The sequence below is a fragment of the Amphiura filiformis genome, chromosome 20, assembly GCF_039555335.1.
Source record: "Amphiura filiformis chromosome 20, Afil_fr2py, whole genome shotgun sequence".
Lineage (NCBI taxonomy): Eukaryota > Metazoa > Echinodermata > Ophiuroidea > Amphilepidida > Amphiuridae > Amphiura > Amphiura filiformis.
In genome coordinates this window covers 35,019,486-35,046,064 of record NC_092647.1, presented here as the reverse complement: position 1 = coordinate 35,046,064, position 26,579 = coordinate 35,019,486, and the positions used below count along the sequence as shown (strand labels likewise).

Sequence of the window (26,579 nt, the reverse complement as noted above, 5' to 3'; positions counted from 1 at the left end):
GCAAAAATGTAGGTTAAATTATTTTGTAATTTTTTGTCCTAATAAAGTCTTTTTTGGAAGTTCAGACTTCACATGTACATTCTCTCAAAAAGAAACCGGTAGGTATATAATTATGTTTAATAATCGATAATACCGGGTCAAAGTACCGATAATACCGGGTCAGAATGATGCAACCGGGAGTTGTTTTTCGTCTATGCCCCATTTTTTTTGAATTTTGCTCCCCTGATTAAGAAAGCTGGCTACGCCCCTGATTCTATCACCATCTTAGAGATTTGGATAACAACGTTTGGTACTTATGCAATGTACTGCTTTAATCGCAGATTTAATAGCTGTATTAATCCATCCGTGAGGATAACTCGTGTGTTCCCCAGCAAAGAATAGCTCGTTCGTAGGACGTACGATTGGCCCTCGGTAATTTGTCAACTGGTACGGGGTGAAGGCGGCATAAGCACCAACGCTGAAAGGATCCAGGCTCCATCGTTTAACCACTCCTTCCACGTAAAGTTCTTTGATGTGATCCCCATGAAGTTGTGCGAGATCATCAAGAGCCTGAGATAAACATTCAGCGTCAGTGAGACCAAGAAACTTACTGGACTGATCTCCTGTTGTATAAGAAGCAAGAAGCACTCCTAAACCGGAATCGAACTCATGACTTGGGTAGTATATATTTCGTGACAAAAGATCAGTAGTTGATTCTCCCCCATGTATACCGTCATCCTTCCAAAATGGTTTCTCAAATACAAGAGCAATTTTCGTAGCTCCAACATAATGAATATTGCGGAAAGCTTCGCGTTTATCAGCACTTAGTGGAGGTGTGAATTTGATGAAATTGGTTGACGTAGCAGTTGCTGTTGTCAGCAGATAATCAGCTGATATTTGGACGTCTTTTCCTGAAGAGAGGTAATGTGCAACTACATAACCATTACCATGTTCTATATGATTAACTCTGGCGTTGTAAATAATATTGTCTTGCAATAAAGGTAGGAAAGCTCGGGGAAGCAGATCCAGGCCGCCGGTAATTTCATAAAGCCTGTAATTTAAAATGTAAGAGTAAATATCACATGAATGTCGTTACATCATTTAGAGAGACACAAGATTATAATAATATTCAAAGGTATGTCGTCACTGAAAAACTTGGTCATATAGTGAACAGGTAATATCGTGTTAGTGACCTGCTACAACGAAATGAGTATAACGTCGCAAGTTGGTAGTTTCGAAACATCCCGGCTGACTGACTGATGTTCTTTCTTTCTTTTTGCCGTGCACCTGTATATACAAGCCAGTAGTATGTCTTTCGTGAATGGTCAATTGTGCCCCCATCCACAAAGGACATTCTTCTGTTGAAGAGATGCGTGTGAAACAAAGAACATCAACGTAGTGCCAGGGCGTTTCGAAACTACCAAATGGGCGCATCCAGATATTTTTGGCCCACCCCCTAAAGAAGACATGGGAAAATCTTAATCTTTTTTAAGATCTGACCTCGTAAACAATGAGGTCAGATCATAGCCAGCAGTAGTGCATAGAGTATCATGCCTACGGATTTCATCACAGTCTTACCTTAGCACGCTGGTAAGCAGCGTTTGAGATGGTGTTAATCGATAGTCGATAACCGATAATCAATGATCAATCAGCTATGAATATTTAATTGGATTCTAAAAATAATGATCACGGACTCTCATGTTCAAATGTGTGTGTGTGGGTTTGGGGGGTGTATACCCCCTCGCATGTTGGTGCTAGCAATTGCTGAGGACGGCTTTTACCCTAAAGAAGACATGGGAAAACGCAAACTTATTGGGAATCCCATGTCTTCTTTAGGTAGGTGCCGTTAATTTCTGAATAGCCCACGGTCTGCCCCCCCCAACTTCATATTCAGAAGCTTTTCCTACCACGCTAGTAGATGCCATTGTAAAGTAGTGCTAGAGTTGGTGCGGTGGGGGAGAATAAATAATTACAGATAGTCGATAACCGATAATCAATGATCAATAAGTTATAAACGTTCAGTTAAACCCAAACACGCAAATGATGATCAAGGAATCGGTAAGGATGATTTGCTTCTGGGTAGTGGGGGGGGGGGGGGGGGGGTGAGGCGGAATCGAAAGTCGATAATTGATTATTGACTATCGATTATCGATTATCGATGATTAATTATCCATAATCAATCATTAGTTTATCCACATTCATTGTTGAAAAATGTATAGGCCTCCGCAACCGACAAAATAGGAATCGCTAAGGATGATCTCCTTCTGGGCATGGGGGGGTGAGGGGAATTGATAATCGATAATTGATTATTGATTATCGATAATCAATTATCATTTATCGATAATCAATCATTAATTTATCCATATTCATTGTTGAAAAATGTATAGGCCTCCGCAACCGACAAAACTAGGAATCGCTAAGGATGATCTCCTTCTGGGCATGGGGGGGTGAGGGGAATTGATAATCGATAATTGATTATTGATTATTGATTATCGATTATCGATAATCAATTATCGATTATTGATAATCAATCATTAGTTTATCCATTTTCAATGTTTGAAAATGTATAGGCCTACACAAACGCCAAAACGGGATATCTGCATTAATTTGAAAAATGATTTTCTCCAAAGTGCTATAAAAGCACACTCTTTGATCATTTCTATGCACATCGTATCTCTTGCAACCTGAAGGAACGAAATTTGTTTCCGTTTTGAATTTCAACAACTTAAAAATGACATTTTTCGTAAAATGAGGCTCAAATATTTTGTTCTGAATTGGAAAATCTCTCTTGGTATAAAATGAAAACTATTACGGATTTTGATGGTAAATTTCAAACTTTTTTATATCAATCATCATATCCGTGAGCACGTGGTACTGTATTTTGAAAGCCATCCGAGTTTCCATTTTGACAAACGGATAACAGCAAAAATAGTTTTAACATTGTCATCTATGGAAGAAAAATCACAAAACTGCCTTTTTCTCAAGAAAAAAAATTGGGACTCGAAAATAAATTTTCTTCAAAATCGTTTTATAAGATCTTTATATATGCTTAATAACTTAAAAAAAAAAAAACGAAAAAAAAAAAAAACGAAAACAAATAATATTCTAAGCTGATACTTCATGTAAATGATTTCCCCGAACCCAAACCCTAACCCTAATGCTACTCATAACCCTAATCCTAACCCTGACCCTAATTTCGTGTACAAGTAGGCCTACATGATAAAGAAATAAACAAACTATATTGGAATATTGGACACTTTGACAATAATAGCCTCATACACCCAACTCCGCCTGCTGCTTTCACTTCACTCTTTAATCCCTGTTATGGAACTGTGACAGAAGATTGATATACAGCCTCTCAGAGCGTCCGAACTTTTGTGTCACGTGACCCTGCCTTATATGGGCGCATCCAGATATTTTGGCCCACCCCTAAAGAAGACATGGGAAAATCTTAATCTTTTTAAGATCTGACCTCGTAAACAATGAGGTCAGATCATAGCCAGCAGTAGTGCATAGAGTATCATGCCTACGGATTTCATCACAGTCTTACCTTAGCACGCTGGTAAGCAGCGTTTGAGATGGTGTTAATCGATAGTCGATAACCGATAATCAATGATCAATCAGCTATGAATATTTAATTGGATTCTAAAAATAATGATCACGGACTCTCATGTTCAAATGTGTGGTGGGTTTGGGGGGTGTATACCCCCTCGCATGTTGGTGCTAGCAATTGCTGAGGACGGCTTTTTACCCCTAAAGAAGACATGGGAAAACGCAAACTTATTGGGAATCCCATGTCTTCTTTAGGGTAGGTGCCGTTAATTTCTGGAATAGCCCACGGTCTGCCCCCCCAACTTCATATTCAGAAGCTTTTCCTACCACGCTAGTAGATGCCATTGTAAAGTAGTGCTAGAGTTGGTGCGGTGGGGGAGAATAAATAATTACAGATAGTCGATAACCGATAATCAATGATCAATAAGTTATAAACGTTCAGTTAAACCCAAACACGCAAATGATGATCAAGGAATCGGTAAGGATGATTTGCTTCTGGGTAGTGGGGGGGTGGGTGGGTGAGGCGGAATCGAAAGTCGATAATTGATTATTGACTATCGATTATCGATTATCGATGATTAATTATCCATAATCAATCATTAGTTTATCCACATTCATTGTTGAAAAATGTATAGGCCTCCGCAACCGACAAAAATAGGAATCGCTAAGGATGATCTCCTTCTGGGCATGGGGGGGTGAGGGGGAATTGATAATCGATAATTGATTATTGATTATCGATAATCAATTATCATTTATCGATAATCAATCATTAATTTATCCATTCATTGTTGAAAAATGTATAGGCCTCCGCAACCGACAAAACTAGGAATCGCTAAGGATGATCTCCTTCTGGGCATGGGGGGTGAGGGGAATTGATAATCGATAATTGATTATTGATTATTGATTATCGATTATCGATAATCAATTATCGATTATTGATAATCAATCATTAGTTTATCCATTTTCAATGTTTGAAAATGTATAGGCCTACACAAACGCCAAAACGGGATATCTGCATTAATTTGAAAAATGATTTTCTCCAAAGTGCTATAAAAGCACACTCTTTGATCATTTCTATGCACATCGTATCTCTTGCAACCTGAAGGAACGAAATTTGTTTCCGTTTTGAATTTCAACAACTTAAAAATGACATTTTTCGTAAAATGAGGCTCAAATATTTTGTTCTGAATTGGAAAATCTCTCTTGGTATAAAATGAAAACTATTACGGATTTTGATGGTAAATTTCAAACTTTTTATATCAATCATCATATCCGTGAGCACGTGGTACTGTATTTTGAAAGCCATCCGAGTTTCCATTTTGACAAACGGATAACAGCAAAAATAGTTTTAACATTGTCATCTATGGAAGAAAAATCACAAAACTGCCTTTTTCTCAAGAAAAAAAATTGGGACTCGAAAATAAATTTTCTTCAAAATCGTTTTATAAGATCTTTATATATGCTTAATAACTTAAAAAAAAAACGAAAAAAAAAAAAAAAACGAAAACAAATAATATTCTAAGCTGATACTTCATGTAAATGATTTCCCCGAACCCAAACCCTAACCCTAATGCTACTCATAACCCTAATCCTAACCCTGACCCTAATTTCGTGTACAAGTAGGCCTACATGATAAAGAAATAAACAAACTATATTGGAATATTGGACACTTTGACAATAATAGCCTCATACACCCAACTCCGCCTGCTGCTTTCACTTCACTCTTTAATCCCTGTTATGGAACTGTGACAGAAGATTGATATACAGCCTCTCAGAGCGTCCGAACTTTTGTGTCACGTGACCCTGCCTTATATGGGCGCATCCAGATATTTTGGCCCACCCCTAAAGAAGACATGGGAAAATCTTAATCTTTTTAAGATCTGACCTCGTAAACAATGAGGTCAGATCATAGCCAGCAGTAGTGCATAGAGTATCATGCCTACGGATTTCATCACAGTCTTACCTTAGCACGCTGGTAAGCAGCGTTTGAGATGGTGTTAATCGATAGTCGATAACCGATAATCAATGATCAATCAGCTATGAATATTTAATTGGATTCTAAAAATAATGATCACGGACTCTCATGTTCAAATGTGTGTGTGGGTTTGGGGGGGTGTATACCCCCCTCGCATGTTGGTGCTAGCAATTGCTGAGGACGGCTTTTACCCTAAAGAAGACATGGGAAAACGCAAACTTATTGGGAATCCCATGTCTTCTTTAGGGTAGGTGCCGTTAATTTCTGGAATAGCCCACGGTCTGCCCCCCCCCCCAACTTCATATTCAGAAGCTTTTCCTACCACGCTAGTAGATGCCATTGTAAAGTAGTGCTAGAGTTGGTGCGGTGGGGGAGAATAAATAATTACAGATAGTCGATAACCGATAATCAATGATCAATAAGTTATAAACGTTCAGTTAAACCCAAACACGCAAATGATGATCAAGGAATCGGTAAGGATGATTTGCTTCTGGGTAGTGGGGGGTGGGTGGGTGAGGCGGAATCGAAAGTCGATAATTGATTATTGACTATCGATTATCGATTATCGATGATTAATTATCCATAATCAATCATTAGTTTATCCACATTCATTGTTGAAAAATGTATAGGCCTCCGCAACCGACAAAAATAGGAATCGCTAAGGATGATCTCCTTCTGGGCATGGGGGGGTGAGGGGAATTGATAATCGATAATTGATTATTGATTATCGATAATCAATTATCATTTATCGATAATCAATCATTAATTTATCCATATTCATTGTTGAAAAATGTATAGGCCTCCGCAACCGACAAAACTAGGAATCGCTAAGGATGATCTCCTTCTGGGCATGGGGGGGTGAGGGGAATTGATAATCGATAATTGATTATTGATTATTGATTATCGATTATCGATAATCAATTATCGATTATTGATAATCAATCATTAGTTTATCCATTTTCAATGTTTGAAAATGTATAGGCCTACACAAACGCCAAAACGGGATATCTGCATTAATTTGAAAAATGATTTTCTCCAAAGTGCTATAAAAGCACACTCTTTGATCATTTCTATGCACATCGTATCTCTTGCAACCTGAAGGAACGAAATTTGTTTCCGTTTTGAATTTCAACAACTTAAAATGACATTTTTCGTAAAATGAGGCTCAAATATTTTGTTCTGAATTGGAAAATCTCTCTTGGTATAAAATGAAAACTATTACGGATTTTGATGGTAAATTTCAAACTTTTTATATCAATCATCATATCCGTGAGCACGTGGTACTGTATTTTGAAAGCCATCCGAGTTTCCATTTTGACAAACGGATAACAGCAAAAATAGTTTTAACATTGTCATCTATGGAAGAAAAATCACAAAACTGCCTTTTTCTCAAGAAAAAAAAATGGGACTCGAAAATAAATTTTCTTCAAAATCGTTTTATAAGATCTTTATATATGCTTAATAACTTAAAAAAAAAAAAAAAAAAAAAAACGAAAACAAATAATATTCTAAGCTGATACTTCATGTAAATGATTTCCCCGAACCCAAACCCTAACCCTAATGCTACTCATAACCCTAATCCTAACCCTGACCCTAATTTCGTGTACAAGTAGGCCTACATGATAAAGAAATAAACAAACTATATTGGAATATTGGACACTTTGACAATAATAGCCTCATACACCCAACTCCGCCTGCTGCTTTCACTTCACTCTTTAATCCCTGTTATGGAACTGTGACAGAAGATTGATATACAGCCTCTCAGAGCGTCCGAACTTTTGTGTCACGTGACCCTGCCTTATATGGGCGCATCCAGATATTTTTGGCCCACCCCTAAAGAAGACATGGGAAAATCTTAATCTTTTTAAGATCTGACCTCGTAAACAATGAGGTCAGATCATAGCCAGCAGTAGTGCATAGAGTATCATGCCTACGGATTTCATCACAGTCTTACCTTAGCACGCTGGTAAGCAGCGTTTGAGATGGTGTTAATCGATAGTCGATAACCGATAATCAATGATCAATCAGCTATGAATATTTAATTGGATTCTAAAAATAATGATCACGGACTCTCATGTTCAAATGTGTGTGTGTTTGGGTTTGGGGGGTGTATACCCCCTCGCATGTTGGTGCTAGCAATTGCTGAGGACGGCTTTTTACCCCTAAAGAAGACATGGGAAAACGCAAACTTATTGGGAATCCCATGTCTTCTTTAGGGTACGTGCCGTTAATTTCTGGAATAGCCCACGGTCTGCCCCCCCCAACTTCATATTCAGAAGCTTTTCCTACCACGCTAGTAGATGCCATTGTAAAGTAGTGCTAGAGTTGGTGCGGTGGGGGAGAATAAATAATTACAGATAGTCGATAACCGATAATCAATGATCAATAAGTTATAAACGTTCAGTTAAACCCAAACACGCAAATGATGATCAAGGAATCGGTAAGGATGATTTGCTTCTGGGTAGTGGGGGGGTGGGTGGGTGAGGCGGAATCGAAAGTCGATAATTGATTATTGACTATCGATTATCGATTATCGATGATTAATTATCCATAATCAATCATTAGTTTATCCACATTCATTGTTGAAAAATGTATAGGCCTCCGCAACCGACAAAAATAGGAATCGCTAAGGATGATCTCCTTCTGGGCATGGGGGGGTGTGGGGGGGAATTGATAATCGATAATTGATTATTGATTATCGATAATCAATTATCATTTATCGATAATCAATCATTAATTTATCCATATTCATTGTTGAAAAATGTATAGGCCTCCGCAACCGACAAAACTAGGAATCGCTAAGGATGATCTCCTTCTGGGCATGGGGGGTGAGGGGGAATTGATAATCGATAATTGATTATTGATTATCGATTATCGATTATCGATAATCAATTATCGATTATTGATAATCAATCATTAGTTTATCCATTTTCAATGTTTGAAAATGTATAGGCCTACACAAACGCCAAAACGGGATATCTGCATTAATTTTGAAAAATGCTTTTCTCCAAAGTGCTATAAAAGCACACTCTTTGATCATTTCTATGCACATCGTATCTCTTGCAACCTGAAGGAACGAAATTTGTTTCCGTTTTGAATTTCAACAACTTAAAAATGACATTTTTCGTAAAATGAGGCTCAAATATTTTGTTCTGAATTGGAAAATCTCTCTTGGTATAAAATGAAAACTATTACGGATTTTGATGGTAAATTTCAAACTTTTTATATCAATCATCATATCCGTGAGCACGTGGTACTGTATTTTGAAAGCCATCCGAGTTTCCATTTTGACAAACGGATAACAGCAAAAATAGTTTTAACATTGTCATCTATGGAAGAAAAATCACAAAACTGCCTTTTTCTCAAGAAAAAAAAAAATTGGGACTCGAAAATAAATTTTCTTCAAAATCGTTTTATAAGATCTTTATATATGCTTAATAACTTAAAAAAAAAAACGAAAAAAAAAAAAAAAAACGAAAACAAATAATATTCTAAGCTGATACTTCATGTAAATGATTTCCCCGAACCCAAACCCTAACCCTAATGCTACTCATAACCCTAATCCTAACCCTGACCCTAATTTCGTGTACAAGTAGGCCTACATGATAAAGAAATAAACAAACTATATTGGAATATTGGACACTTTGACAATAATAGCCTCATACACCCAACTCCGCCTGCTGCTTTCACTTCACTCTTTAATCCCTGTTATGGAACTGTGACAGAAGATTGATATACAGCCTCTCAGAGCGTCCGAACTTTTGTGTCACGTGACCCTGCCTTATATGGGCGCATCCAGATATTTTTGGCCCACCCCTAAAGAAGACATGGGAAAATCTTAATCTTTTAAGATCTGACCTCGTAAACAATGAGGTCAGATCATAGCCAGCAGTAGTGCATAGAGTATCATGCCTACGGATTTCATCACAGTCTTACCTTAGCACGCTGGTAAGCAGCGTTTGAGATGGTGTTAATCGATAGTCGATAACCGATAATCAATGATCAATCAGCTATGAATATTTAATTGGATTCTAAAAATAATGACCACGGACTCTCATGTTCAAATGTGTGTGTGGGGTTTGGGGGGTGTATACCCCCTCGCATGTTGGTGCTAGCAATTGCTGAGGACGGCTTTTCCCTAAAGAAGACATGGGAAAACGCAAACTTATTGGGAATCCCATGTCTTCTTTAGGGTAGGTGCCGTTAATTTCTGGAATAGCCCACGGTCTGCCCCCCCCCCCCCCCCAACTTCATATTCAGAAGCTTTTCCTACCACGCTAGTAGATGCCATTGTAAAGTAGTGCTAGAGTTGGTGCGGTGGGGGAGAATAAATAATTACAGATAGTCGATAACCGATAATCAATGATCAATAAGTTATAAACGTTCAGTTAAACCCAAACACGCAAATGATGATCAAGGAATCGGTAAGGATGATTTGCTTCTGGGTAGTGGGGGGGTGGGTGGGTGAGGCGGAATCGAAAGTCGATAATTGATTATTGACTATCGATTATCGATTATCGATGATTAATTATCCATAATCAATCATTAGTTTATCCACATTCATTGTTGAAAAATGTATAGGCCTCCGCAACCGACAAAAATAGGAATCGCTAAGGATGATCTCCTTCTGGGCATGGGGGGGTGAGGGGAATTGATAATCGATAATTGATTATTGATTATCGATAATCAATTATCATTTATCGATAATCAATCATTAATTTATCCATATTCATTGTTGAAAAATGTATAGGCCTCCGCAACCGACAAAACTAGGAATCGCTAAGGATGATCTCCTTCTGGGCATGGGGGGGTGAGGGGAATTGATAATCGATAATTGATTATTGATTATTGATTATCGATTATCGATAATCAATTATCGATTATTGATAATCAATCATTAGTTTATCCATTTTCAATGTTTGAAAATGTATAGGCCTACACAAACGCCAAAACGGGATATCTGCATTAATTTAGAAAAATGATTTTCTCCAAAGTGCTATAAAAGCACACTCTTTGATCATTTCTATGCACATCGTATCTCTTGCAACCTGAAGGAACGAAATTTGTTTCCGTTTTGAATTTCAACAACTTAAAAATGACATTTTTCGTAAAATGAGGCTCAAATATTTTGTTCTGAATTGGAAAATCTCTCTTGGTATAAAATGAAAACTATTACGGATTTTGATGGTAAATTTCAAACTTTTTATATCAATCATCATATCCGTGAGCACGTGGTACTGTATTTTGAAAGCCATCCGAGTTTCCATTTTGACAAACGGATAACAGCAAAAATAGTTTTAACATTGTCATCTATGGAAGAAAAATCACAAAACTGCCTTTTTCTCAAGAAAAAAAAATTGGGACTCGAAAATAAATATTCTTCAAAATCGTTTTATAAGATCTTTATATATGCTTAATAACTTAAAAAAAAAAACGAAAAAAAAAAAAAAACGAAAACAAATAATATTCTAAGCTGATACTTCATGTAAATGATTTCCCCGAACCCAAACCCTAACCCTAATGCTACTCATAACCCTAATCCTAACCCTGACCCTAATTTCGTGTACAAGTAGGCCTACATGATAAAGAAATAAACAAACTATATTGGAATATTGGACACTTTGACAATAATAGCCTCATACACCCAACTCCGCCTGCTGCTTTCACTTCACTCTTTAATCCCTGTTATGGAACTGTGACAGAAGATTGATATACAGCCTCTCAGAGCGTCCGAACTTTTGTGTCACGTGACCCTGCCTTATATGGGCGCATCCAGATATTTTTGGCCCACCCCTAAAGAAGACATGGGAAAATCTTAATCTTTTTAAGATCTGACCTCGTAAACAATGAGGTCAGATCATAGCCAGCAGTAGTGCATAGAGTATCATGCCTACGGATTTCATCACAGTCTTACCTTAGCACGCTGGTAAGCAGCGTTTGAGATGGTGTTAATCGATAGTCGATAACCGATAATCAATGATCAATCAGCTATGAATATTTAATTGGATTCTAAAAATAATGATCACGGACTCTCATGTTCAAATGTGTGTGTGTGGGTTTGGGGGGGGTGTATACCCCCCTCGCATGTTGGTGCTAGCAATTGCTGAGGACGGCTTTTTACCCCTAAAGAAGACATGGGAAAACGCAAACTTATTGGGAATCCCATGTCTTCTTTAGGGTAGGTGCCGTTAATTTCTGGAATAGCCCAATGTACGCTCATTTCGTGCTAGCAGGTCACGGCTTTTATTTCTCAGAGAATGCTTGAAAATATGATTTGATTTGATTTATTAATTGCATATGAATATAGGATGAACATGCTTTTGTTTCAGATATGATTTGCATGTAAAGCACAAAAGTTGACAATTGTATTTACAACTCGAAAAAATGTCCAGTGGCACAATGCCCAACTACAAATCTTAAACGTATTTTAAACACGGAAGCAGAGTGGACATACTTACCTCTTACTATCCAGTGCGAAATGTACATCATTCGCGACCCCAATATAGGTTCGGTGTTTTTCGTAGATAGCGCCAATCATTGAAATTGCCCCTCTTGAAAGGCCTCCTTCTTCAACCAAATATTCCTGCATAGAAAAAAAAAAAAGAGCAGTGATTTATAGTGCGTTACGCACAGGTACAACGCATAGACGTAGTTGTTGATCCACAAGCCTCAACACACTTTACAGGTTGTCACTGACCACTACGGCCCCACATCATTCCATAAACCATTTAACAAATAAATCAGGGACTTTGCTGCTTCAAGAGCGCATACCCTAGACATTCCACAAATAACCATCGCAACCAGGATCAGCTCCCCGAGTTTCGTACGGGTTACAACGAGACAATTAGCAGTAAGTTCCTTGTCCAGGGGAATTTCAAGCTAACTCAATATTTCCACGAGAGGGTAATAGGCACCTCCAGGGTTCGAACCCGCAACCTCTCGCACTATAGTCGAACGCCTTATCGATTGAGCTAACTTGACTGCTAACAGCACGTGGCACTCTTATTGCGATCAAATAGATGCAGTATTGTATTAGCTTTTATTACTGAGGCTTTATCCATGATATAAAACAAACTGATTTGTTTCTATGTCCCAGTATATGATGCGTAAACCTCTTCCCTTGTTAGTATCATTAAATTCTATCAATTCACAATACAATGTACAATGCGCCGCCAACGGTTGCTCTTGCTAGTCAATTTTTGACCTGCTGGGTCGACATCTTCCATTGGATTTTCACGCGAGTACCGAGGGTGATTATAATAATGTTGAAAACAGCTCCACGAAGGATTCCGTGTGATCAATAGCTCAAACATGGATCTACTACAATTGTAAATTGCTGTTTTAGTGTGCATCCGCGTGTAACATCATGACATTTAAACATAATTTCATGTTCTTGTTTTGTATTCGTATTACGCGGGCTTTAAATGTCGACATTTTCCCATGATGCACTGCGTATTTTGGCCTTATCCCAACAACCGCTGGAGGCGCATTGTATTGTGAATCGGCCGAATTAGGTTGGTGGATAAGCATGAACTGATTTCGTACACTGGTGTGTTATTTGCTGTTTGTACTGTTTACCCTGACTGTTTATCAGTGGTATTCTGTGCAGCTCTGACCAGCTCAGTGGTTAGAGTGGTCGCTCCGTCAGCGAGAGGTCTGTGGTTCAATTTCCCGCACAGGCAAGTATGTCCGGAGTTTTTAACTCTGGTTTATCTGCCCATGCATCTTATGTTTCAATTGTAATTTCATGTTTGATTGTGCTGGTGTGCAATGGGCGATTATTCTTTCCCTGATAATTGATTACTTTTAACAAAGAAATTACAATTGTACCTACCTGATTAGTGTAATGATCGTAGTACGTTAAACAATCTAAATCCACGTATCCAATTCTGTAACAATCCTCGAAAATCTATGATAAACGTACAGAATACAAATTGCAGGGGGAAAAGAAAATTAAACAGTTCAGCTTTTTAATACAAAATTTTCAGAGGACACGGGGGTTCACTGGTTACGGCCTTGGACTCATAAATATCTGAGACTCATAATCTGAGAGCTTACTCGGCGTGCATGTGTTCCACCACCGTGTTGCGCCCTTGGGTAAGACGCTTGCCTCGCTTGCCTCGCTTGCCTCCAAAAAAAAAGTTGAGGTAATACAGCTCAGGGGTCAAATTTCAAAAACAAAATCAGAAAGATTATTGTTTGACCTATCTGAGCTGTATGATACTCGAGTTATAAACGAAAAGGTCGAAGGTCGCATTTTGGGCTCGACAGTGGTCAAACCATGCACGAACGCTCCTGATTTTCCTTTTTCTCTTGGACTTGTGTCAAAACCAAATACATCTGGATTTTCCTTTACTGCAGACGATTTTACTCGTCTCCCATTGATATAGTACCACGTATTTCCATCATACGTGACAATGTCGTTGGTGGTGAGATTAAAGTGTTCCAGGTACAATGGGAAGCTCTTAAGCTTAGGGGTAGTCACATTTGATACACGTGATTCGATACAGGGCGTATTTCTATTGGTTAGTTTCCCGCCTGAGCTCGCCTGTTCCAATAATTATTACTTACCTGGTGTTGACGCTGTGCGATAGGTGATTATACTGGTTAACATTAGTTATAAAAAACGAGGATATCACAACGGGGTCCCGGGTGCGTATTTATTTTTTGCAACCATAATGGGCAGCAATACGCTGACCCTAAACCCTATTGCGGCCCAATAGTTTTGTAAAAAGAAATTAAGCGTCCCGGGCGGTGTAACTTTCAAGAATCCATGCCCAGGGACGTATTAAGCAGGTGGACAGGATGGATGAAGTCTAGGCGCTCCGAGGGTTCAGGGTCCGAGCAAAAGCAAAATTGGAATAAGCGGGATGATAAAGAAAATGTTAAAACTTCGGGGTCCACACTTCTCGTTATCCATGCCCCCCCCCCCCAGGTTCTTGCTACGCCCCTGCCCATGCCCTATAATACCTACCGGTCTCATTGCTTGAATAATCAGTTCACCAGCTGATTTTCCTTTTTCTCTTGGACTTTTGTCAAAACCAAATACATCCGGATTTTCCTTTACTGCAGACGATTTTACTCGTTTCCCATTGATATAGTACCACGTATTTCCATCATACGTGACAATGTCGTTGGTGGTGAGATTAAAGTGTTCCACGAATTCATTCACAAATCTGGAAATAACGATGTATGGATAACTGTTACGTATTTCTGATCGAAATATGCTAGATCTCAACAACAACATTACGGCCATGGGAATGATGACCTGCAAAATAATTGTGTTAGTCAGGAAGCAAGGGAAATACAGTGCAGGTTTACTCAACTTAATGATCATAAACTGACCACAGAAGAAATGCACATTGCTCCAAAAAAACAAAGTTGAAGTAATACAGCCCAGGGGTCAAATTTCAAAAACAAAATCAGAAAGATTATTGTTTGACCTATCTGAGATGTATGGTACTCGAGTTATAAACGAAAAGGTCGAAGGTCGCATTTTGGGCTCGACAGTGGTCAAACCATGCACGAACGCTCCTATTTGCATACAATGGTCTCTAATTGTATGATTTTTGATACAAATTCAAATAAAGAATAGTTTGCATCATCTAGGATGTCTCGTTATAAAGTTAATCGGGTGAATGGATGACCTTTCACATTTTTATTAATAAATAATAAATAAATTTTGGATTTATAAAGCGCCTTTCTCCAGATCTTAGAGGACTCAAAGCGTTGTAATTTCGCTGCAATGGTGAATCATCACAATCAGATCGTTTCAACTAGGTTGCTGCCGAACGGCGCACACCTATCCGCATTTAGATTGTAACATCCACCAATTATCTGTGCAGCTCCCCAAATTCCATTGGGTGTAGGAAGATTTTGATACCCAAACAGCTAATCACCGATTTTTGCGATACAGGAGGAAACCGGAGATCCCGGAGAAAACCTGCGAGAGCGAGCATGAAATCGGGATAAACCAAGTGCACATGAGTCATTGGGCCGCGCCGGGGCTTGAACCTCGGGACCTCAGTGGTGCAAAGCGAGGGAATTAAAATTGCTTTTAACTTGAGAATTATATGCCGAAGATGGCCAAACTAAACTTGTTCTGAATCGTTATTAGCAGAGGAACATTTTTGTGTCACGGGTTTGAACATTAAACCGAATTGACCTTGACCTATTTGGCAATGTTACTTATGTAACGGTACATCCTAGATGGTGCAAACTATTCTTAATTTAAATTGCTCTTACGAGACGAACAATTTGAGACAATTTTTGTTAACATTGCAGCATTTGTTTGACCCCACATGGAGCGAAAAATGCGACCTTTGACTTTTTGCTATAACTTGATAACCATATATCCCAGGTAGAGTAAACTATACTTTTTCTGAATCGTTTTAACCATTTTATGAATATTTTGATGTGGTTTTGAACAATATCTGATCAATTTGATCCATATATGATCTTGAGGTGGCATGACGCTTATCGGACCAAGGTGCATTTTGCCCCAAAGTTTTCCTTTCTGGTATTTCAAGATCTTCAGCAAAGTTATAACTTGGTTCCAAGCCTAAATCACAAAAAGTTTAATCATGCATGAAAAAAGGCGATCAGTTAAACTATACTTACTTGTCTGAGTAATGTATATGCATAGGTCCAAGATCCACGTAGTATCTATCTTCTGGATCTCTGTATGTATATATCCGTCCACCAACACGATCACTTGCTTCCAAAATAGTGACCTGAAAATAAGATGAGTTATTGATAAGTTGACCGTAATGCTGTAATATGCGTGACTTACAGCCCGCTACATTGAAGGTTAGCTCTGTCAGTAATAAGGTTCGTCATGTCAAAGAAAAGGTTAGCTATGTCGAATTTAACCCTAGCCCTAACCTTTTAAACCCTAGTCCTAACCCAAGCCCGAAACCTAGTTGACTTTATTCCATTATGTTAGACATGCGTCTAAGGCGACAAAAAAACCCTGTTACGCGGGTCCGACAGACTCAGAATTTGCGGTTTGGAGATTTTTTTAAATTTTTATTATGATCTTATGATCACCCATTTTGGGGCCAAAATGTATTAATTTTGACTGAAATTTTATAAAATATATTTGCAAAAGATCTTCAGATTGTTTTTTCAGATTTTCAGATTTTTTTGAGTAATTTTAGCCTCAAGGAAGAAAATAAAACGCACGGATGACCGGCCCTACTTGAAAGGTCCTTCCGCCCGTAGAACAGGGGGTTCTTTCGTCGCTTAAAAAAATACCAGAATGTCTTTTAAAAATTATGCCATGTGCCGGCATTTGATTACTTTGTGTATAAACAAGTCAACGTTTATAAGTACAAACCTTATATCCAGCATCCTTGAGTAGTTTTCCAGCAGTAAGCCCCGCAATTCCCGCACCAATGATGATAACATGTTTAGGCTCCGATGTTTTAGGTAATCCGTTTCTTGCAATGTTAAGTGGAGTCTCGGTGTGACTTGTTGAGTTACTTTTCCAAAGGACAGCAGTACCGACCATGACGCTAGTAGTTCCGACTAAACATAAGCATATCCCTGAATTTTATAATAATAAGAATACAACGAAAAGCCAATAATAATGCGTGCGTGAAGAGGGGCAGGTGGTACGAAGCCGCTTTCGTCCGCCAGTCAGTAGTTTCCTCAGCAGCCAGTTTGATTCTGCTCCCTTCATACAAACAGTCTGTCAATAACTTGATTGGCTGACATTTTCACATGACGTTTATATCCAGCACGACTTAAAACTAGTGTTATTTCGATGCATCAAATTTGGATCGAATCAAAATGATTTTTTATCAATTTTCATTTTGATACAGGAGTATCGAATTGGAATCAAAATATACATTTTTCATGAATCGAATTGAATTGGAATCCAAATGCCCAGATAAAGAATCGAATTGGATGCCCAGATAAAGAATCGAATTGGATTGGAATCAAAATTATTTCTTAGATTGATGTATGAATGCATAGTGTGTATCAGTATCATTACATATTCACAACATCCTTTTAATTGTTATGAATGCATAGTGTGCGATACAGTATCATTACATGTTCACAACATCCTTTTAATTGTTATGAATGCATAGTGTGCGATACAGTATCATTACATATTCACAACATCCTTTTAATTGTTATGAATGCAGTGTGCGATACAGTATCATTACATATTCACAACATCCTTTTAATTGTTATGAATGCATAGTGTGCGATACAGTATCATTACATATTTACAACATCCTTTTAATTGTTATGAATGCATAGTGTGCGATACAGTATCATTACATATTCACAACATCCTTTTAATTGTTATGAATGCATAGTGTGTGATACAGTATCATTACATATTCACAACATCCTTTTAATTGTTATGAATGCATAGTGTGTGATACAGTATCATTACATATTCACAACATCCTTTTAATTGTTATGAATGCATAGTGTGCGATACAGTATCATTACATCTTCACAACATCCTTTTAATTGTTATGAATGCATAGTGTGCGATACAGTATCATTACATATTCACAACGTCCTTTTAATTGTTATGAATGCACAGTGTGCGATACAGTATCATTACATGTTCACAACATCCTTTTAATTGTTATGAATGCATAGTGTGCGATACAGTATCATTACATATTCACAACGTCCTTTTAATTGTTATGAATGCATAGTGTGCGATACAGTATAATTACATATTCACAACATCCTTTTAATTGTCATGAATGCATAGTGTGCGATACAGTATCATTACATGTTCACAACATCCTTTAATTGTCATGAATGCATAGTGTGCGATACAGTATCATCACATGTTCACAACATCCTTTTAATTGTTATGAATGCATAGTGTGCGATACAGTATCATTACATATTCACAACATCCTTTTAATTGTTATGAATGCATAGTGTGCGATACAGTATCATTACATATTCACAACGTCCTTTTAATTGTTATGAATGCATATAGTGTGCGATACAGTATCATTACATATTCACAACGTCCTTTTAATTGTTATGAATGCATAGTGTGCGATACAGTATCATCACATGTTCGCAACATTGTTTTAATTGTTATGAATGCATAGTGTGTAATATCAGTATCATTACATATTCACAACATCCTTTTAATTGTTATGAATGCATAGTGTGCGGTACAGTATCATTACATGTTCACAACATCGTTTTATTTGTCATGAAAAATACAAAATCTAGTCCAGTTCATTTCAAGAAATACTTACAAATTATCTTCATGATTAATACTCGGATGCAACATATCTTGAATCTGGCAGAGTACATATGATACCTGCATATAGGCCAACAGCTTACTTGTAACGTTATAGAATAGAAGTACGTTCAGTAAATTTCCGTGATGATGTGCAATGTGGCGGAGTACAGTTACAGAGATTTATAATTATTAATTGGTACGTCCATGGTCTAACTATTCAAACCCGGGATTCAAACCACTCTCCTGTGACGGTATTAAGGTCACTTGCTTACGAACCAGGAAAGTTAAACCTGTGGTTCAACTTTCATGATCGACCTTATGCGCTAATTGTGTCCGTTTATGGAAGCATAAGGGAGTGTTCATAAATACTTTGCTGGGGGTGGAGAAGTTGGAGCCTCGGACATTAACAACTTTTTGATCCCGATCTAAACCCAAGATTCGGGACTATATCCAGGTTTGGGCTTCAAAACTCTAGAAATGCTCCCTGATTTGAGTTTTGCCTGGCTAAAACTAAGACTCGGAGGCTATACCCTGGTTTCGCGGGCTACTCCTCACGGGGAGGTGGGGGGGCACTCCAACTTTGGACGCGTATGTAGGGCTGTTAAAACCCCCTTTTTCAGCATCGCTGTCACCCAAAGATCCCATATTTTTTTACGAACACATGCTCTGTCACCCGAAGACCCCCTATGTTTCCACTTGATCTGTCACCCAAAGACTCCCTTGTACAAGTTCAATTTGAACAGTAAATTTCATTTATCGCTGATTTTGTTACTTATTTTGAAAAAACAAAGACATTTGAAGCCATGCATTTAGAACTAGAAATTCGATTTTCGAGGTTTTTGTGGCGCTGTTTTGGTTCTCACCCAAAGATTCCATTAAAAAAAGTTATGTTCTCACCCAATGACCCCATATTTTTTACATTTTGCTCTCACCGAATGCCAAAAATCATGCTCTCACCCAATGACCCCATATTTTTTACATTTTGCTCTCACCGAATGACCGATTGCCCCTTAGTGCAAAAGTGCCAGCCCCCCGGGGGGTCACTCTCACACAAAAGTGCCTCCCACCCGCGTCCGAACACCTCTGAAATGCACCCTTAATGGCGAATTTTCACATAACCAAATTGCACCCCTTAATGGGGAAACACATGCAAAATCCTACCCTAAATGGCGTAGCACATGCAAAAACCAATACCCTAAATGGCGTCAACTTTGAAATATCTATATTGATACCCTAAGTGGCGTAAACAGGGAAATGAGCTAATTTGATACCCAATGTGTCTTTTTGATGTTGCAGACATATAGATACTGAAGAAAACATGCACAAAAGTAACAAGAATCAATTAAAAAGTGGTGATTTTTATCAAATTAGTGCAAACTCACTCAAACAATAATATTACTAACCCTAAACGTCTAAGGATTTGGCTGAAAAAGGACCCTAAATGGCGATGCCTTCTGAAAAGTACCCTTTTTCAAAAAGACGTCGACGCTGCTGTGTGGTGAAAAACATACCCTTTTAGACGTTTTTCTTGGACACGGGTGCCTAGCAAATCAAGTAGTGAGTGACCCCCGGGGCCAGCCCTACACCTATATTCATTTCAAATTGAAGTGTTCTCTGGGCTTCAAAACCTTAGAATAGCTACCTGGATTTTAGTTTTGTCTGACTAAACCCAAGATTCGGAGGCTAGTTTACTGCCCATGGACTGCAAAACCCCAGTATCGCTATCCGATTTTAGTTTTGCTGGCCTATTCCTTATTTTGGGAGCAAAACCAAACCAAGGAATAGTGACAGATTCTTGGTTTTGCTCAAAATGATACACTATGCTTCCATGTCCGTTTAGTTAAATGATATCAAGGATAAATATTGAACATAATGGAGGAAAGTCTAACCAAGCATGCCAAGGACGTATTATTAATTTAGCCCGCTATGCCCATGGTCAACTATTATTAAAATCATGAAACACCTTAGGCCAAAAAAAAAAGAAAGAAAGAAATTGTATGTTTGGTCTCACTTGGTTTGAAAAAAAGGTCGGTGGTCGATTCCCTTTTTTTATTAAGAAAAATCTCCAACTGGTAAAATACCTGCAGTTGCCTAAATAATGTATAACTTGCAATATTATGCTATTGTGTGGCTTAATTTACATTTTAAAGCAGGTTTTAAATGACAGATTTGTTTATAAAAACATGTATTTTTGGTCAAATATAATGCAAAAATATAGACTGGAAAAAGGTGTTTCTGGATTTTCAGAAATTAGAGTCGGTATTCTTATGTAGAGTAAAAACTATTTTCACATTTTTCAAAATTGGAATCGGTCAAATGAGGCCAAACATACACTTTTGATTTGATTTGAGTTTATTCAAGTTTGGGCAAGGGATGCGCAAGACAGACAGAAATGGAAGATTCTTGAAGAGGGCTTCATACTACAGAGGATGAAACAGCCTAGGTGAGGTGAGGTAAGTTTATTCATGCATATCATTCAATTTACAGAGTTCATAATAAAAACATAGAATATAAAAAAGACATTAAAATTTAGAATTTAAAATTACAATAATATACAATACAATTGAATATATGAATACAAAACCCACCCAAGTCCATACTGTGGCCAAATTGAGTTAAGCATGGGAATTTGTTGCTATGCATAGGCCTGTCATATGTGTATGAAAAAACAGCTCAAATTCATCCACTGTGTCTAACGAGCATGTGAAAAATAGCATGTATGAAAGAACCACCCAAGTCCATGATTTGAGTCTTGTAACACATTGATTGAAATCCAGTATGTATAAAAGTCCGCTTGTAACACATTCATTGCTGGAGAGTGACTTTTGAAAAAAAAAGGGTTTAATAAAGGAAAGTGTGTGGTTTATATTACATGGCAGAATGCTTATCAACATTATACATACCTGTGTGCTTTATTTTGTATTACCTTACTAGTGGTAATCCCATTCAAACATTGTTGTCTTTGTATATGATTAAAAAAACCACCCAAGTCCAAAATTTAAAATGAACCCCACGAAGTCCCTGAAATGCTAATCGTCATACCTAATACAGTTTAACCCACTCGTTTGCACGTAAAACTTACCATATTGACCAGGTAAGTATAACTGAAGGAATTAAAATGATACACAGGTTTTTCTCTCAAAATCACTTCCCATGGACTTGGGTGGGTTTTGTATTCATGTATTCAATTGCAGATATGCATAGGATACCCCTTTAAGCCCTAAGAAGGGCTTATTTCCAAAGGGGTCCTTGTGTGGGGGGGGGGGTGGGGGGTGTGGCTTAACCTATTAGTTACTTTTTTGACCTCATGATGCATATTGCCAGCGGTAGGATGTTGCATGAGGAACTTGACGTGAAGAGTTTAAATTGTTACAACCAAGGGCAGTACATAATTTGTTGGTCGAAGCAGCAGAAAAAAGGAGTTCACCGCATCTTGCAAATGGTAGTGAGCTTTGGCAAAAATTACATTGATCATTTTATAGGGAGTGTGTAGAAGAATCCAAATATCACAGATATACTTTTGTAGGTATTTTTTTATAATTTCTCTAGGAAATTCATGCCGTTAAAACCTTAATTGTCATTGGGACCACCCCCCCCTCGTATTTTAATTAATTTGAAGACGTTGAATTCGAATGATATTGTCTACCAAGCTGTATTTGATTGAGACCCGTCCGTCACCCTAAAAGGAACCTGCCCTACATAATCATACAGAAGTAAAACATCAGATTATCCGTGTACACCCAGGGATCACAAAATCATGAAAAATGATGATGCGTTCATGTATTACATAACGTTGCAATATTTTGGAGCTTTAAGGTTAGCAACTATTTTAAACTGTTGCGATTTGGTAGTTCACAACATCTTACGAATGGTAGTGAGCTTTGGCAAAAATTACATTGATCATTTTATAGGGAGTGTGTAGAAGAATCCAAATATCACAGATATACTTTTGTAGGTCCTGTAGTTCTTGAGTTATGTTGTAAAGAGGACTGAAACAACAACACTTTTGTAAAACGCACATAACACATACATTAACAACAATAAATCAAGCAAGTTTTCAAAGTATATGATTGTATGGTGAACTTTTGCAAAACATCAAAGTGTTATTATTCAAAAATATATTGGCTTAGATAATGAAAATCGATATTTTGGCTGCTTCGAACAACAATACCTAGTCTACCCCTAAAGGACCAATGTCAATGTACACTAGTAAGGGCCTACAGGTGTCAAATCAAAAAACTTTGCGATTTTTAAAATTGGAAAAATTGTTCTTCTAGCTTAAGATGAAAATAGTCCACACTATCTAACCTGCGATGTGGGTTTCAAAAGATTTTAACTAAATTATATAATTGATCATGTTCGCTCTTTGCTGTGTAACATTCTATTAAACCAGACATCGCAGATAATATAAACTGATCTTTGTCTGCACCCTGCTGCGTCACAATCCTGGAATTGTCGCAATTCTGGAATTACGCACCAACCCACTGAGTCCTAAATAAAGTACAAAAAAATGTTATCAACGTTTGACACTGATACAATGTACTGCTTCAATCGCAGATTTAATAGCTGTGTCAACCCATCCATGAGGATAACTCGTGTGTTCCCCAGCAAAGAAAAGCTCGTTCGTAGGACGTACGATTGGCCCTCGGTAATTTGTCAACTGGTACGGGGTGAAGGCGGCATAACCACCAACGCTGAAAGGATCCATGCTCCATCGTTTAACTACTCCTTCTATGTAAAGTTCTTTGATATGATCCCCATGAACTTGTACGAGATCATCAAGAGCCTGAGATAGGCACTCAGCATCAGTGAGACCAAGAAACATATTGGACTTATCTGCTGATATATAAGAAGCAATAAGCACCCCAAACCGGAATCGAACTCGTGACTTGGGTAATGTACTATATGTGATAACAGATCGGTTATTGATTCTCCTCCGTGTATACCGTCAAAATGGTTTCTCAAATACAAGAACAATTTTCATAGCTCCAATGTAATGAACATTGTGGAATGCTTCGCGTTTATCCGAACTTAGTTCAGGTGTGAATTTGATGAAATTGGTTGACGTAGCAGTTGCTGTTGTCAGCAGGTAATCAGCTGGTATATGGACGTCTTTTCCTGAACCTGAAGAGAGGTAATGTGCAACAACAGAACCATTGCCATGTTCTATGTGATTTATCCTGGCATTGTAAACGATGTCGTTTTGCAGTGAAGGTAGAAAAGCTTGAGGAAGCATATCCATACCACCGGTTATCTCATAAAAGCTGAAAAGAACAAAATATAGGTATGAATGTCATCTTTATGCATGATATTGAAAATACATGCATACTGTCTGTTCAATTAGCTTAGATTCTTGAATTTTTAAGATATTTGAAAAAATATTTTTGGTTAAAGTCATCAAAGAAAAGTGTTAGCACAGCTTTTAATAGACCCAATGTGATTTTAACTTTTCAAATTCCAAAGTTCAATTTAAAACCCACTTTCTTTTCAATTTTGGCTCATTTTAGGCAGTTACTTGGGTCCACCAAAAGGGTTCGCGACCTTTTCACAAATAGAGTGGGACGGTCCATTCTCAACTTAGGACATAGACCCTATCCAAATTAGCAAAACAATCTGTCCACCAATCTGTCCTGCCATTTCAATTATTGTAATACCGTTCCGGTTATTGGACAGGATCTGTAGGTGATGATGGTCCGGTTTTTGTTGCACGAAATTATATGCGCGATTACGTTTTATGCATAACATTATGCTGAGCATTATTTTTTTTCCTAAACAATGACATTAAATTATGGATTTCGATCTTATTTCAACATGTTTACATGAAAATTGAGTTTTATTAAACAGGTCATTCCTTTCCAAGAATATCAGCATTGGCTTGACATTTTCAGATACAGTGACTTTACAATAATCGTTAATGTAACCTCATTGTTTTAAAAAATATTTTCTTGTACAAAAGTTCTTTTGTTTCCAAATGTCTTTAACACATAGTTTGTATTCAACAAACCAAACGAAATAACAAATTGAAAATAAATGTGTAGTTTTATAATAGGCCTCGGCCTTCACAGACCCATTCACACAATAAAATAAATACATACAGTCATGGACAAAAGTATGGAATATTTTTATTTTTTTGCATAACCCTGTTTTAAAGTGCAGATTTCTTACCATCAATGACCTATCAGCCATGCAAAGTGGATCACGGGTGTCTGTCAAGGTCTTAGGTACCATTCCATATCACACAATTCCTAATGTAGGACAATGGCTTCATATGCCTGACCAATGAACCATCGGGCATCCTTTTCGCAGTTATTTTAGGTTACATTGACTTTTGTATTACGGTGTGAAGAAACCAGTTTTACTTTGTTGCATCTGTCTGTTGTATACGATATATCTGATCATGGGGTACGATTTGAGCGCAGATTTATACGCCCGCGTCATTGACTTACGTAATCGCGGCTTCAGCAGTGTACTGAACTTCTGCGAATTGCAGCTACTGTGAACATTTTTTTACAACGTTGCGTGTCTTATAATTGTTCGTCGTTTGACTAACATTATCACTATTTTGTGATGTGACTTTTTTTCTGCCATAACTAAATAGCTACATAAAACGTATACTCTTTGAAAGTGCATATTTATCACCCGATTCTTGTTGTTATTTTTTTCGAAACTTATCGATAGAACACGATGAAAGTACACACCTGGTTCGCTAAATGCGAAGTTAACGATTAAAAAATGTTAATCAGAATGTAAAAACGGATAAAAACTCTGCAAAGTTACACGAAATGCACACATGTGCCTACAATTTATTTACTATTTACAAGGGTGGGTTTTCTTTAAAATGTAAATCAATTCAATTTACATGTCATTATTTTTATTAGCCACAGCTTGATGAAAGTACACACCTGGTTCACAAAGGCAGGGTTAAACTCCAATTCAGTGATCTCAGTGAGAGTTTTAACAAATGTGACCGTACACCACGAATCAGCCGTAATGTCGGCCCCGGTCAATTTTGTTTTATTTCATGTTTAGAAAATATATATCACAGGCTTTAAAAATTGTATATTATTTGACGTCAAACGATATCCAGAAGCGTGGTTATGGTTTGTTGAACTCTGTTTCTTCATCAAAATGTACCTGTTTTGGTTCTACATGTGTCTCCTTTTCCACATTGCTGGTAATAAATATTAAACAGTCATAATTGGCGGTTATTTCAAATCATCCCCAAGTCAACGAGGTTCACGAATGTCCTCTTATTATTAATTGTAGGTTAAACATACCTAGACAAAATGCTTTGTAACCCACCACTTGAACTGGATTTAGCCAAAGTCTAGAGCTATTTAAGGATTCTATAGAAATAGTTAGAAGCTTGTGTATCCTCTTCAGCAATAGTATTATTGGTTGGTTTATACGGTGTTTGACTGGCGCTATCAAATGAGATACATGTCGCACCAAATTGAGGTACTTATGAATACGACCTTCACGCACATTTTACACTGTAATTCGACGACTTTACGGCTCATTCGTAGTGTACGGCCACAAATTATCATTATGTAGAAAAGAAAAAAATCTTACAAACAAACAAACAAACAAGGAAACAGCAGTATTCACTAGGAGACAATTTTCCGTGAAAAATCCGTGGCAAAGTTGAAGCCCCATTGAAATACATGTAGCCTATGTCTCTACTTACAATCTTTAAATTGTCACCGGTTTTAGGACATGTTACAAAACTATATTTTCTAGAATTTTAGAAGAGTACTTTTAATATTGGCCGGTTATTTTTCACACAGCGACGTTAACTAAGCAATGTACTATTACCTATAACATACACTAAAACAC

At 37.6% G+C, this 26,579-nt stretch overlaps 1 protein-coding gene across 1 annotated transcript; it reads right to left on the bottom strand.

Annotated features, from left to right (window-relative positions):
* Positions 1-264: 264 nt before the first annotated feature.
* LOC140142289 (L-amino-acid oxidase-like) lies at positions 265-14,753 on the bottom strand. The gene is made up of 3 exons (XM_072164258.1): positions 14,481-14,753; positions 11,965-12,089; positions 265-1,030 (listed from the first exon to the last, which is right to left on the bottom strand). The coding sequence occupies exons 1-3, from the start codon at positions 14,751-14,753 to the stop codon at positions 265-267; spliced, it is 1,164 nt and encodes a 387-aa protein (XP_072020359.1).
* Between the last annotated feature and the right edge of the window lie 11,826 nt (positions 14,754-26,579).

Excerpts from the sequence above, each read along its gene's own strand:
- LOC140142289 (XM_072164258.1), bottom strand. The coding sequence starts at position 14,753 with ATGTTGTTGTTGAGATCTAGCATATTTCGATCAGAAATACGTAACAGT. Across the intron at positions 12,090-14,480 it reads TTATTCAAGCAATGAGACCG|GAATATTTGGTTGAAGAAGG; the intron begins GTAGGTATTATA and ends TTTTCTATGCAG. Across the intron at positions 1,031-11,964 it reads TTCGCACTGGATAGTAAGAG|GCTTTATGAAATTACCGGCG; the intron begins GTAAGTATGTCC and ends TTTAAATTACAG.